We start from the raw sequence: 16,038 nt of genomic DNA on the forward strand, positions 1-16,038 counted from the left end.
AAGAAAAATCTGCCATGCAATTTGGCCATAATGACATCATCCTTCAAATTTCTTCCAAGGTAGTCACCACTTTTTTTGCAAAATATCCACGACCAGAGGGCGCTAGACGAAGTTAATACCGATTAGAGTATATTTGAATGTAGAAAGATATTATTTTCAGTTTAAAAATTATTTACAGTGATATAAGAAATAAAAAATATGACTAAATCTGTGTTGGATACCAAAATGTGTGAGAATTGTTAATCTTGGAGTTGATTTACAATTAGGAAGCTGATGTTGTAATATAAATACTGTTGATTGGGAAAGAAATATTTAAACGTAAAAGCGCAACTAATCAATTTTCAACGTCGAACAAACATGGATACCTTTCTTCATGAACTGGCTGTTAATTTAAAATGAATACTAAATTTCAGTTATTCTACACTTCTATGCCTAACAAAATAGCAGAGGTTCAATTTTATCTCCCAAGAGATCATTTGTATTATGTTTCCGTTGCTACACACAAACTGCTCTTGTAATACAGATGTCCTGCACAAATTACCAGCACAAGAGACGCACAGTACACGAAAGATATAGGCTTAAGGCAGCAACGTGACAAGTTCCATAAGTGTCAACAGTCCCCTATAAAAAAAAAAAGCTAACAACAAAAAAATTGGAAAGAAAATACATATAAAGAGTTAAAGGACTTGTTTGTTTTCATTTGTAGCAAAAAAAAATGTATAATTACTTTCAGTTTCCTTCTGTTATCAGATAATACTTATACACAAGCGATCATGCAAGTTTCAAAATGGAGCTCTACCAAGACCTTTAGATCGAATGTTGAAACATTACGCACTGTAAATATGAAAGGGCAATATAATAACTTCCATCGCCCTCCGCGTGTTTTTGTGTACGCATCTCGTAAACTAATAGACCGATGTACACGAAAATTTTACACAAGACAGGAAAGTCCTATCCAAATTTCGCCTGGAACCAAATTCGCATCCATATAGCTTTGGCGTTTTTTTTTTCTTTTCTCTTAATAATGGGAAGATGGAGCACTTTCGTGGTTTTAGGTAAATAACTCTAATGTGTGACCGATTTGTACCAAACGTCATTGATTCATTAAGGTTGGGCCTCCTCAGTATACTAAAGAAAGGAAAAAGATCCGGGTCGTTGATCGATCTGAGAAGAATTTTCTGAGGTTTCGAAAAGGAGCGGTAGAACGAGAGTATACAATTTCTCCGATTGCTCTTGTTTGATTGCTAATGAAAAACAACTTCTACAAAATTATAAACTGAATAATTTGTCAGATATACAAGTTTTTGATGATCTTGCTTGTTTCTGAATTTCGCGCAAAGCTACTCGAGGGCTATCTGCGCTAGCCGTCCCTAATTTAGCAGTGTAAGACTAGAAGGAAGGCAGCTAGTCATCACCACCCACCGCCAACTCTTGGGCTACTCTTTAACCAACGAATAATGGGATTGACTGTCACATAACGCCCCCATGACTGAAAGGGCGAGTATGTTTGGTGCGACCGGGATTCGAACCCGCGACCCTCGGATTGCGAGTCAAACGCCTTAACACGCTTGGCCATGCCGGGCCCGTTTTTTGGTGAATGAAGCATTCTGGGTAAAAATGACAAAGTGCAAGTTAAAATAAAACATAATGAAGTAAATTAGTAAAAAGTTAACAAGTTATTTTCAGGCAAGAGTTATGAATGATCAGTGTTAGTTCAACCTAAAGGTCCATAGAAAAGAAAAATTCTTTAAAATTATAGGCTTCATGAAAATCTGTAACACAGAAAGATAAATAAATAAAACGTATGAGTTCATACCAAAACAACTGTAGTTCAAGTAATTCACTATTTAAAGGACATCTCGACCACAACAGTTTATGGTATCCTAGCAGGTATGATGAGTCTATTACACATTAGACTGGCATTTTGCTTTCGATCTTTGTTTTATTTTTTTTTTATTGGAAGGAATAGCACAAGCCTTCTAGTTAGTGATATATATGATGCTATAATAAAGAACTGGAACAGATATAACCGTCAATATTTGCTGACGTTTTTCTAGTCGTTTACACTTTAACGCATGCACCATATTTCTAGCAATACTTTTATCCATGCATTACAAATATAAACGTTTACGTGTAATAAAATATGACCATATTAACCTTTGCCTTCTATAGCTTTCCTAACGAGAAGTTGAACACAACTTAAACTGGTTTCTAAGGGGCTTAAAATAAAACATGATAATTACAATTCGCTTCCTTAATCTGGTTCACAACATAATATCTCCACCACTGCTATGTCTAATGAACCCCTGTATTGGTTTCGTCAGCATTAGGTACAGTAAATGTATTATGGTTAACATATATTCTCCTTGGGTTTTAACTCAAACGTTGTAAATCAATCATACGTTTTCGAAGTTGAATGATAATCATTATTATCTACATTAAATTCAGTAATTCAAGCTCTATCGTATTGCAAGTCAAACTAATGTTACGTTTTATTAGACATTCTATATTTTCAAAATTCAGCACAACGTACGAAAACTTTACTAATCTGATCAGGAGAAAACACTATTCCACTTTCCACTGTTTGTAGTATATACGTACACATATAACAGTATTCGGTATCATTCTTACACTTTCTTTATAATTTAGGGTCTCTATCTTTTAAGCACTTGATCACGGCATAAATAAATGGTGTGCTTTTTTTTTTTTCTTTTGTAGAATATCATACATATAAAATAAGGTTCTCTAACGGTTATCACTGATCCGTATTAGCAACAATGGTTGACCAACTGGAATTATGTAGGTTTTAATGTCCACACGACAATGCTGAGTTAGCCGCTGATATGTTACAGGGGTCAGTTTTACTTTTCTTTTTTTGAAGATTTTTATATCCAACCCAGTAAATCATGATAGATTACTTACAGCATTCTAATCACAGAAATAAACGAGTGAATGATTAGCAATATACATATATATATATTGGAACTACGCTACCTCATGTCTGAGTGAAGAAATACGTACGGGAACAGTTAACTAGCACATGTATGTTGGGTCTGCGACATACACTCAACTAATGGTCATGGCGAGCGGTTTATTTTCTGTAGGTACCCAAAATTAGACTGATTTGACCTATACCAGCGTTACGTCCCGTAGCGAGACAGAGGAGTTTCGTCCATACACACACACAAATAGTAGCAACAGGTTTAACAGTGGAAGTCACATTCCGTAATTAGGACAAAGAATGAAAGAGGCTTGGTTAGAAAACACAAGACTACACATAGTTTGCATCCACACACAGAGAAAACAAACATTTATATAATTTCAACAAAGCCAGTTAAGGCTTACCTTTGTCATGCCGAAGTCCATGAAGCTGATGAGTACACGTACACAAAACCTTCATGAAACAACGTTCAATGGTAAGAACGCAACACACATACCACCAAGTCAAGCATCCCATGAACAGGCCGAACGACCTGATTGGCTTAAGTTCAGCCACCTGACATGGGGGGTGGGATTCCTGAAGAAAACCAGACTTTCTGGTCCGTAAGAACCGCGGACAGTAAAGGCTCTGAGAAAAGTCTAGTGTACATAAACTAAAAGGATTGTGTTAAAAATATTTCTAGATGGGTTTATTTTGGCAAATAAATTTATAACAAATATGCAACGCCTTAAAGTGATGACACTTGTAAATACATTTAGAGTAAGATAATTAATGCTAACAGTATGAATACCAATGGTATTGCAACACATGGAATCATACGATACTTTTAACTGTTTCACGATATATACCAGGAAACGTTTTTTAAACACAACTTAAAACAGTGACCCTTGCTTATCATTTTCCTCCCTAGATATTGGTAAAGTCAGTCTACTCGTTTGTTTATTGGTAAAGTCAGTCTACTAGTTTGTTTCACAGAAACTATTCTACGTTTCCTCGTAGGTTTTCATAATACTACTGGTTCACTAATATTAAATAGCAAATAAAGGTTTATAAGCATAATAAAGTGTTTGTTTCTTTTTCGGGTAAGAGGAGGCATACTGTGTGTTTCTACAGAGCATTTGGTCCGTTCTTTAAAAACATGTACTATGTTCCATCGAAATCATTATGCTTATAAACCTTGACTGTCAATTTACTTACATATTAGCATAATGTGTTTCTGTATGTAAGTGTTCCTGGTTTGCGTTATTTACTGCAGTCCACAACCATACACATTTCTACTTGGACTTAACGCCAGTTATATTTATTATTCAGAAACTAGACCTTATACACTAAAATATTGGAATGCACATTTCTACCTATATTTATAATTTCGGTTATGTTTATTATATAGAAACCAAACCTTACTGATTAGTACTTGTTGAGAGGCCTTTTTTTTTTTTTTTTTTGCAATAAAAGAGTAGGGTATGTCCGTGTCCTGACAAGTTAAATAACTGAAGTTGCCAGACAGCCAACGCTTAAATGTATTAAAACAGTGCCGTAAAAATGAACACCCGGTCAAGCTTCCAATGACAAACAGTGCGTCTACATTGAAGAACGCATCTCGTCTAACAACATAATTGAGGCCACGCTAATAGAGACCACACAGTAGATACGGGGGAAAATGGATTTTGAAAGCAACGTAAAATAAAAATATTAACTAATCTAAATGAAACAGTATAATAGTATTTATATACATACAAAGAAGTTTCATAAAAACACATTAAGTGTAATCCACAGATATTAATAATGAATGTTGAATTTGTAGTTTCTCTCTCTAAGGACTGACCAGAAATTTGTTTTTTCTTTTATTGTTAGTAATGAAAGCGTTGTCTTTTCTTTCTGATTTTAAACACATTTTATTAGATAAGTCAATCTAGTCACTTCTATATTAAGTTAAGGAAACGAGATAGTTATTGTTCTACACGTACACACAAAACAATTCTTAAACAAATAAATTAATGCTTAAGTTTGCCCTCAATAAAATGTGATACCTTCTACGAATATATCCCATCCAGTAAATTATATTACGCACCATTGTAATCTCAAAATAAGCAACCACTGAACAAACATTCAAGTAACGAAGATAATGTTTTAATGAAATATTCTATATTCTTTTAACTACTTTAAGTTAATGATTTTAAAAATCCTTTTAACATGAACTTGAAATAAATCTATTGAGAAGTTTTGGAGTGTAAATGTTTAAATATTTTAAAAATTTCTTTTGGTTCATTTTCTCATATTCCTCTTTGTCTATCACAACAGCCTGATACGTTTCAGTTACGTCACCATTTGATAAAACATACATGATGGTTTAAAAAAACAATGTTTACAATTATATGAGATTTTCTGTTATGGAGGTTTGATGATGGCAACAAAGTTGAGTTTAGAGAAGAAAATAAGCTACAGCCTGGATGAAGGTCCACCAGTCTCTCACAATCTTTCAAAGGATGTTTCATAAATACTTCAAGTCTGACCAACCATCCAGGTTGACTGTTTAATGAGTGTACAATAAGTTCATCAGACATGGGCCCATTGAAGATGATTACAAAAGAAACAGTGGTTATAAAAGAACGGAAAGGTCTCCTGAAAATATTCTTGCAACACAGAAAGCATTTGTTCAAAGTCCATGAGACAGTTATGTGAATCCTGAATAAAGACCCAGGAATGTAACCCTACTATCTGTAGACTGTTCAGGCTTTAACACTCTGGGACAAGGAAGCATGTGTTGATTGTTACAACATTTTTCTATAGACATGCAGAACACGTAACCAGACATTCATAAAATCTGTGCATTCATAGATGAGGCAACTTTCCATGTTAGCAGCCACATGAATTGACACAGTTGAGTCATTTGAAGTGTTGAAAACTCACTCATTAATCATGAACACAAACATGACAGCCCAAAAGTCAATGTGTATTAACTGCTCTAGAAGTCATGAGTCGATTCTTCTTCAACCAAAACACTGTCACTGGTCAGGGGATCTTAAATATGGTGCAGACACATACACAAGACAACCTTGACAAGATTGTCAGGATATTTTTAAATCTATAGGGCTCCTCCACACTTTGCCCCTATTGTTTGTAACTATATAGACAAAATTTTTCCCAGGAGATGAACTGGAAGAAGTAGTCCTTTGAAATAGCCTGCCCATTCACTATATTTAATAATGTGTGATTCTAGTGGTGTATAGTTAAAGAATGTGTATAGCACAAAGCCATGGAACGTATGTGGTTCCCAAGAAAAGAATACAGAAATCATAAAATCAGTATCACCTGGAATGTGTTCTAGAACTGGATATAATGTTTGACCACTTTCAGACATGAATAGATATTTGTGAAGAGCAAGATGAGACTGTATAAAACATAGGAAATAAAAAATATAACCAATGCAATCATTAACTTTTTCAGTCACCCTATATTGTAAAATATCCACAACTGCCAAATTGTCTACTTTTTACTAAAGTCTGGCGACACACAGGATAAAATTTAATAATGGAAATGCATTGAAAATTATAAAATAGGTGTGAGGGATATTAAAATTTAGGGTATTCATAAAAAAGTAAAGAACAAACAACTGGAAAAATACTTAATATCATAGGTCAAAAATATATTTGAGAAAGTGTTCAGTCCCCCCTTCTCCCTCAGAATTATGTGATTTCTTGGTTATATTCAATTTTTGATAATAAAACTTTGAAATTTAAACAAAATACATTTGTAGTAATTAGAAAATTTTAAAGTTGAAAACTTGCAAGATAGGCTTGCAGTTTGAAAGGTTCGCATTTTATTTCATTATACAAAAATTCTTTAATATTTAAATATACATTTAGATAAATATGAAATCCCCTTCTTTTGCTTTATTTGGAACACAGATTGGAAATATCCTCACCAAAATTTCAAAATGTTCATAAATATTTTGTTCTGTAATGGTATATTCTTCTGGTTATCTGGAAAAAAATGTATAATGTGACTGATATAAATAGTTGAGCTAAAACCATAGTTAAATCTGAAGAAGGAAACCTAAAAAAGTTAAACAAAGCATGGAGAAGTACAAACAAATTAAATATTTTGTTTTTCACAAAATGAATTAGCCCAATAAAAAGATCTGACTCACAAACTAGATGTAGTCAGAGAGATCTTTTTATTGGGCTAATTCCCAAGCAAAAATGTCCAGTACTTTTTTAAAACATTATGAACAGAAATTTGAATTCTTTGAAATATGTGAAATCTGAATTGCCAACCATTGTGGTGGAACTCATTGCACTTTATAATATATGAGAGAATAAAACTCACACTCCCTTCCATAATGTAATCCAAGACCTTATTCTTCACCTTTCCATAATGTAATCCAAGACCTTATTCTTCACATCTATAAAGTTGTTTTCTATGCAGTTTCTACAAGTTCTGTTGATAAATATGGCCAAGTAAGGTTCACAATTTACACGCCACTGGAAGGTGGCTGGGTGCAGTACTTACCTGAAGTGTATACCAACATGAATGCTTTACAATTTTTGTGCAAGAAGAACACAGTCCAACCAACTCCGTAAGTTCCACAACTTTGTGGCTGAATGATACTGAGGGATGAATTCTTATGGCAGTAAAATGTAGTGTTTTTAGGTTAACAATCAAGATTTTAGTAGGAGTACACTGTTTTGATTGTAACTGAAATATCTGACACAATGACACCCTTCTATAGCATACACAGTACAGTTGAATTTTAAAATTGACTAGTTATACATTTGAATGTTTTTAAGGCAGAATACTACTATATGGTATATACAATTAAAATGAACAACAAATAAATTGTGAACGGAATATTAACAGTTTTGTTGGTAAACTTATCTTTTTAAATACAAGTGTATGTTTAGAAAGATGTCCATCTAAGAAATCTTACACATTGAAGCACATTATAAGACCAAATGAAGTGAATTCTACCTTTTTGATTATGAGATAAATCCTTTTATAAATTTATCTCATCTCATGTACAGCCATTCAAATAAGACCTAACATAGAAAGGTATTAAGTAAGATAAATTCAACTCTTCACAACTGGGCCAGTGTTTTTATAACTTGACTTTTTGACTGACCAAATGCTACACCTCAGTAAGGAAATGATCAATTTAAAATGTACCTAATAAGTAATATTTCCAAACCATTTACCAGATAACCTTTCTTTTCTTTTTTAAACTTACAAATGGTCAGGAATGAATTTTTAAAACTTCTTATATTATAAATAAAGCATTAAGAGCTAGGCACTAACTTAATATAATTATGTATGTAAATCTATAACTATATGAAGAGCTAGGCACTAACTTAATATAATTGTGTATGTAAATCTATAACTATATGAAGAGCTAGGCACTAACTTAATATAATTATGTATGTAAATCTATAACTATATGAAGAGCTAGGCACTAACGTAACATAACTGCACACCTCACCCTTTTTGATATTTCAACTCCATAACCAATTTAAGTTTTAGAAGTGTTTCTTGGTACATTTATAAAAACAAAAAAAATGCTACTTCAGCTGAAAAAAATTCCTCATTCTTTGTAAATATTTAAAGTGCATTGTTCAAAGCAATTAAAGGATAACCCAAAACCATAACACTAGTTATTACCATGCGAAGCCATTATGAAATATTCTTTCCCTAAAGTTTTAATGCAAATCAAGCACTTGATGATTAGTCTTGTGACTTGAAATGCAAATGATTCACCATTAAACTTAAACTTGCAATAAGCACTTTATAATATTGTGTTTTAACACAGACTATGAATGCCACAAACAATGAAAAACATGAAATGAATATTGAATACATATCAACACTCTGATTTGAAGATTTTTAGTATCTTTCACCATTCATTTGAAAATGATGTTTTCTGTGGAGTTACTTTATGTAATGTGTCACATGACCAGAGTATTCCTTATGAGCTTAAGTGGATTGAATTTAGTCTGGTTAGTGTGAAAGACATTCAATTCTGATTTTTTTGTTGGGGGGGGGAGGGATGTATCAACCAGTTTAGCATGGTGGAGGTGGGTATTATCACCCTTGAATAAAACATCAAAATGTCTTCTTTGAGGTCTACTGCACAAAGATTATTGAGTACTTTAAACTCTGTGATTCACTTCAAAGTGATGACAGACAACTATTCAGGTCCTTAAGTATGGACCTTAATTATGATTTACTCATAATCATGCAAATTCTGACTATCTTCTATTTTCACAAACATATCATATCAATAGCTTTTTAAGCTCAATTCACTTTTTATGTTTTATTTCTCTTATTCTAAAAGCTTATTCCACAAGGTGAACATTCAATAAATGGATGCAGTACTGATCCACATTCAGAAGGAAAAGAAGTATATTAGAAACTTTTGTAAATTGTACAAATTAAATATAATATATAGACAAAGATGAAATAATTTCAGGAAATTTTTGTACTAACATAAAAATAGTCTGTTTTAAATGATGCAGTTAACCTAATAAGTGAAATATGAGTTTCATCTCTGTTGTAAGATAAAGGCAGCAAACATTTCTCTTAACTCCTCATTTAACTTTGCAAAATTGTCTATAATGAAGTACAGAAACTACCATCATCATTCAAATCTACCAATGTCAAAGTCTTAAGTTATCTAAGTCTTGTATATGCTACCTTACTTTATTCTTCTTTCTACAGTCTTAGTTATTTTAACTACTTTAGGAAAATAAATTGAAGTATAATTATTTTCACCTTGTATGATAGTGTTATTTGAAGTTGATTATCTAAAGCATGCAATATTTCAATAAAACCTAAACTGTTTAGTTAATTTCAACATACCTTCAATCCAGACAAACGGATTCCTCTGGAAAAAAAAAACAAAATTTTTTTTCAGCAATGAGTGTATTTTCATAATAAACTTACACAGTTCACAATTATAATCAATTTCACAAAATGACATTTTACTCAACATGTATTTATAAAAACAATACCAATCAACTATTTCCAGCAGTGTGTAAGTAAGAAATTTCTTTCACTTACAAGAGTCATACTTAAGTTTTAGTATTTGCTACATCTTACGAGGAAGGAAAAACATTTATCTTGCATCTTTAAGTTTGTAACCATCATCTAGCTTAATAATAAATTTAAACAAAGTGTTACAGTTTGGATACTTTACCCACAGGGAGATTTGAATTGTGGAATTTTAAAGTGAAATAGATATTTGATAATTAGTGGTAATGTAATAAGAATATGGTCTTGAACTTCTGGTCCCAGTTAGATTTTATTAGGAAATCATTATTCCAAACTTATGAAACTGAGAAAGAGTTTATTTTATAAACTAGGTGGTATTATGACTAGTGATGTTTCACTTGTGGTTTTATTTCATAATCATACTTTTTGGGATGAGCAAAACCTATCAAAGGTGTGAATAACAGAGAAAACCCTGCAACAGAAATATAAACATTAATTGTAAGTTGATATCTGTCCAAATAAAATTATAATCTATAGCAAGTTATTGTCTCGATTTCTGGTTGAGTCATAAAAACACATTCATCCAGCATAATACCCATGCTTGATCCAAGTAAACAGAAAACTAATAGTACAGACCTGTTATACTGTTTTTAAATATATACATGTTATCAGAACTTTGTTTTCTTGCTGCCTTAAAGCTTGTCAATGTATAAGAAAAGCACCTAGTCATTACCACCCACTGCCAACTTTTGGGCTACTCTTTTACCAATAAATATTAGGATTGGCTGTCAAATTATACCACCTCCATAGCAGAAAGAGCAAGAACTTTTGGTGGAATGGAGCTCTGAACCTGCAATTTGCAGATTTCAAGTCAAGCATCCTAACCACCAGACTATGCCAGGTGTAGTTGTTAAGAACTGACTTCAAGTGTCTCAAAGTGTCACTATCAGAATGTACATCTGTTTCCACACTTGCTTGGACACCTGAACAAGACAAACAAACATGTCAATGTTATCCACAACTTAAGCAGACAACTGTTATCTGTTATTATGTTACATATTATACTTCATTTCAGACAAGTCTCAAATTTATTATATTACATACATTACATATTATTATGTCAAATAACTGGAAACCTGAATTTAGAAGTTAATTAAATGTTAATATGTATCAAAGTTATGATATATACCAACAAGATTGATACACACAATTTTCTTTTTTAACACAAATATATTTTAATATATCAAACAAAAAACAATACAATTTATAATAACAGTTATTACTAATAGTTATTACAAATGATGGCTTATATACAAAAGTTTTATAAACTTACAAACAATACTGAGTCTTACATATGGTCTAGAACTGAATCTTTAATCAACATTCACAGAAAGCAAATTACTTCTTAGATGATACACCTGTTCACTTCATTTGATGGCTAGCCAGCTAGGAGTACCCGTAAGCGTTCAAAGACGACAATATCTAATGTCCTGGTATAAATACTAATGTTCAAAGTTATTTAGTAAAGTTGAACCATTTGTAATGTTTGAAATCTATAAATATTCCTGGTCAAATTCTGCAGTTTTCTGATTAATCAGCATTAATTACAATTATAATGTCCAAGACCTACAGCACAGTGACTGTAGCTATCCAACGATATTCTTCTATTACTATTTATCAGCTGGTTTATGAAAAAACATTTTCATAAAACAAATATTGTTCATTCTTACTCTCAAGAATCTTTTACAAATTTAGAGAACAGGCAGGACCTATTGCAATACACAGCCATCAAACTATCACTATGTCATTGATCATGATGAAAACCCTTCACAATTTTCTGTTTGTTTAGCCTGTGCTCCCATACAACATATTATGTGTAGCAACTCATGGTAGAAGTTCTAACCAGAAACAAACCTATTACAGTTGAACACAACAAAATTTTTTTTATTTCATAAAAGTTCAGAAAAAAATAACAAACAACCTACAGAAAAGACGGAAGGGAGTGTTGAACATTGAATTAAAATTTGTAAAAATAATTATCCAGTATGGGGTAGGCCTTCATCATCACAACCATATATCTGTATTACAAAGATATAATAATATAAATGTAACATACAGATGCTCCTACTATGGTAAAAAAAATGTATTTGAGATCTCAAAACTTCAACAAAGGGTATTATAAAAAAAAGTTTAGCATTACCTACTACTTGTACAATATATTTCACAAAAAATATGAACTAGATTTGGTATCTAGATACTTAAAACACAAAGCACGTTATTCTTAGACTTGAACACAATTTATTTTTTCCCCAACAGGAACCAATAGGCCATTCTTTGTTGTGCTTAATAATGTATTTTAAAGTTTATGCCATGATTTAACTAGTACCATAAACTGTTCTGATAGACATTCTAGAAAAAACAAATTGTAAATCCTATTCATTTGATAAAAGTGAAATGTTTAATGATTTAAAATGGTTCTGTAAAATATTTAGTACAATAAACTAACATTACACAAAACTATATACATGTGCATGATAAGATGTGCTTTACACAGTGAAAGCACATTAGAACAGTAGTTTATAAGTGGATTTGCTACCTCACCATTTCTCTAACATAATGAGACATAGATAAAAATAAATTAGGTACAAACTGATGACATTTCTCTGTGATATTCTAAAAAATAAATAAAAAATGTTTCCAACTTATGTGAAAAAGTCATACCGCTATAGAAACAACAAATTCTGTTACATCAGTTTCAATGTATGTGAAAAATATACTTAAAACAGGTGAGAAGGCTCTGTCACTAATATCTTTACAAGTAGGCAGATAGTACAGGTGATAATTTACTTTTACTATCTTCATAAACACATTTTTGGCAATACTTTTGATGACTTAACTCCACACCTACACATGTTGTAGTAATTTATCTCAGCTGCTACACTCTTCTAAAGTTATACTATCAAAGCTGTCTAATTGATCTTCATCAGTCACAAGATGTTTTAGGGTAGGTTGTGGAATAATCAGCTTACAAAGAGTTATACTGACGTTACATTATTCAATGGACGTTAAAGGCAGCAGTAACTCAACCTGACAACTAGTGTTTGTGTGTTCCCTCAGTAAAAACACTATTTATTTATTGTTGCTCACAATAATGGAACTGGTTAGAATATTTAATACATCTCATTTTATTACTTTTAATTTTATTTATTCTTATCATAACTTTATTAGATTGTTTTACATTGTTTGTTTAATATATGCATTCAGGACCAACCTAAACCTGCAAAGACTTGCATTATTGGATTTATGAACAAAAGTTTCACCTCTATCTACGTATAACAGTAACTATAAAGAGAGATAAGAGCCATTTTTATTTGTAGGGAACTAATTATTCAAGTAATAACTAATAATACATACTTACAACAGAGGGAAGCATGGTTACTTCAGTTTTGAACAATAAATTAGTAATTTACAAAAAAATTAAGCTTGTACTCAAACACAATGTAAGTTGTAACAATTTTTGTATTTAAAATTAAATACAGTAGAAAATTATGCACCTACAGCTTAAAGTGATTCAAAGTGTTTCACTTTCAACTCCTCAAAGTATTAACATTGGCATTACGATTTCTAATTGCTATATTTGATTAATTCAGGTCTGTCCAGCTTAGCATCACTAATAATAATCAACTAACAAAATTAGTGTCTTAGATTATTCCAATTATCCAAGAATTTGAAATCTTTCCATTATAATTTTTAATAAGCTAATCAAAATTACAATTATCATTTGCTATTATTCAAATTAACAAGATACTACCATTATGATTTCACATTAATTGTGATCTGTTCAATTCAACTGATTAATATTAGTATTAATAACTAGTCAAACTTAATGTTTTTAATTATTCCAACTATACATATAATGAAAATACTGCCATCATGATTTCTCATCATAAAAATTTTAATTAATTGGAGCTAGTTCAACCTCAAGCTATCACAAGGAGTAGTTACGATTGTCGTCTAGTAATTAAAGCATTTTAGGTTCTGTTCCCATAGCCATCAGTTGTGGAGTATTATATTTGTTCTTTTTGTTTTTGAGATATGGCAAAGCTACAAATGGGAGATTAATGGAATTTGCTAACTGACTAATTGTCAGACTCATTACACAAGCCTGTGATGGTTTTATCATCTTGAGATGTTTAATGTAATTCCTGTATGTTGAATCTGAAAATATCCATTTTTGTTTCATTATGTACAGATTTTTCACAAAACATCATAATACAACATATAAAAGAAAGAGCACAAAACATAGTTTTAGGACTAAAAGACAAACATTTCACACACAAAAAAAATCATGATGAATGAGGATACATATTTTACATTAATGTTCTTCTTTTTTATTCAATTTACTTGTATTTTTCTCAACAAACATAATGACAAAAAATATCATTATGATAAACAATATAATAATTTGATCCAAATAAATTATTTTTCTTCCCGATTTGTAAAAAATCGTTATGTGCTAGCAAAAAATGAATATTATTTTTGAAATCTACAGAGCTGAGCTATGGGAAATCCTTTACTAAAACAAAAACAACTTTTATGAAGTGTTAATTCATAGGCCTGTGTTATTCTCATTAGATATCTAAAAACAAATTCTCACTAGTTGAATAAATTGAAGTGAGGGTATACATTTTCTCTGATTGCTGTTGTTTTGTAATGAAAAGCAACTTTTACAAAATTATAAACTGAATAATTTGTCATATATACAAGTTTTTTGATGAATGAAACATTTTGGGTAAAAATGACAAAGTGCAAGTTAAAATAAAATATGATGAAGTCAATTAGTAAAAAGTTAACACTCCTACAAAAAGACGTTTCTAGTCCTGATTTCTCCAAGCCCCTTCCCCTGGCTGTGGTTTCGCTAGATAGTAGATAGGGACAGTGGGAATCTCGTTAATCCATTCATTAATGGATTTAAATGGCAATTTCATTTAAATACAAAATGATTAGCCTAATATAAATAACCTTTCAAGTTGCTCTGAGGCCTATTAGGCCCCACTTTTCGTAGGAGTGTTAAGCTACTTTCAGGCAAGAGTTATAAAAGATCAGTATTATATTAACCTTAAGGCCCTTAGAAAAGTAAAATTCTTTAAAATTATAGGCTTCATGAAAACCTGTGATGGAGAAGGATAAATAAATAAAAAGTACGAGTTCATATCAAAACAACTGTAGTTCAAGTAATTCACTACATAAAGGGCATCTCGACCACAACAGTTTATGATATCCCAGCTGGTATAACAAGTCCTGCTATTGGCGAAAAGTGTCGACACTACTGTATTACTCATCTAGACACATTATAACCTTTCTTATTATAAGTTATAACTGAAAATAAACGTACAACCATTAATGTCAACCATACTATATGCAATATCCACTGCTGATTAGGCTTCTTGATCAATAACAGGGCTACCCACATTGGTTATTTTGGTATGAATTAGATTAATTTGGTGGTTTAACTGTAATTTAAGTCACCACACATTAGAATAGCATTTTTCTCTTGATCTTTGTTTTATTTTTTATTGGAGGGAGTAACACAAGCCTTCTAGTTGGTGATGTAAATGATAATATGTTTTCGGTTCTATTCACATTGTCATCAGCTGTGGTGTATTATATTTGTTTCTTTGTTTTTGAGTTATGGCGAAGCTAAAAATGGGAGATGAACGGAATTTGCTAATTGGCTAATTGTCAGGCTCATTATACATGCCAATGATTGTATTATCACCTTCAGATGTTTAAAGTAATTCCTGTACACTGAATCCAAAAATGATATCCATTCTTCTCCATTATGTACAGGTTTTTCACAAAACGTCATAACACAACATATAAAAAAAAAGAACACAACACATAGTCTTGAGACTAAAAGACAAAGATTTCACATATACACACACAAAAAAATCAAGACAAATGAAGATACATATCCATTTGACATTAATTGTCTTCCATTTTATTCAGTTTGTTTGTATTTTTGTTAACAAACATAACAAAATTGTGATTGTGATAAACAATATAATAATTTGATCGAAATAAATTATTTTTATTCCTGATTTGTAAAAAAT

At 31.4% G+C, this 16,038-nt stretch overlaps 1 protein-coding gene across 9 annotated transcripts in view; it reads right to left on the reverse strand.

Moving 5' to 3' along the window:
- Window positions 1-16,038, reverse strand: part of LOC143223305 (polypyrimidine tract-binding protein 1-like) — a 70,742-nt gene that overhangs the window by 53,282 nt on the left and 1,422 nt on the right. For 3 of the 9 annotated variants that reach the window (XR_013012806.1, XM_076451110.1, XM_076451109.1), the window contains exons 1-3: window positions 11,911-11,953; window positions 10,728-10,908; window positions 9,794-9,818 (exon numbers count right to left, since the gene is read on the reverse strand). Coding sequence is in view for 7 of the 9 variants with exons in the window: in XM_076451110.1 (XP_076307225.1) it covers window positions 9,794-9,818; window positions 10,728-10,908; window positions 11,911-11,938 (234 nt within the window). In the remaining 2 variants the exon portion in view is untranslated. Of the gene's footprint in view, window positions 1-3,345; window positions 3,485-9,793; window positions 9,819-10,727; window positions 10,909-11,910; window positions 11,954-16,038 lie in introns of those variants that run through there. The other 6 variants (XM_076451113.1, XM_076451112.1, XM_076451116.1 and 3 more) reach the window with 4 other exon arrangements.

This window comes from Tachypleus tridentatus, chromosome 8, assembly GCF_004210375.1.
Source record: "Tachypleus tridentatus isolate NWPU-2018 chromosome 8, ASM421037v1, whole genome shotgun sequence".
In the NCBI taxonomy this organism is placed as follows: Eukaryota; Metazoa; Arthropoda; class Merostomata; order Xiphosura; family Limulidae; genus Tachypleus; species Tachypleus tridentatus.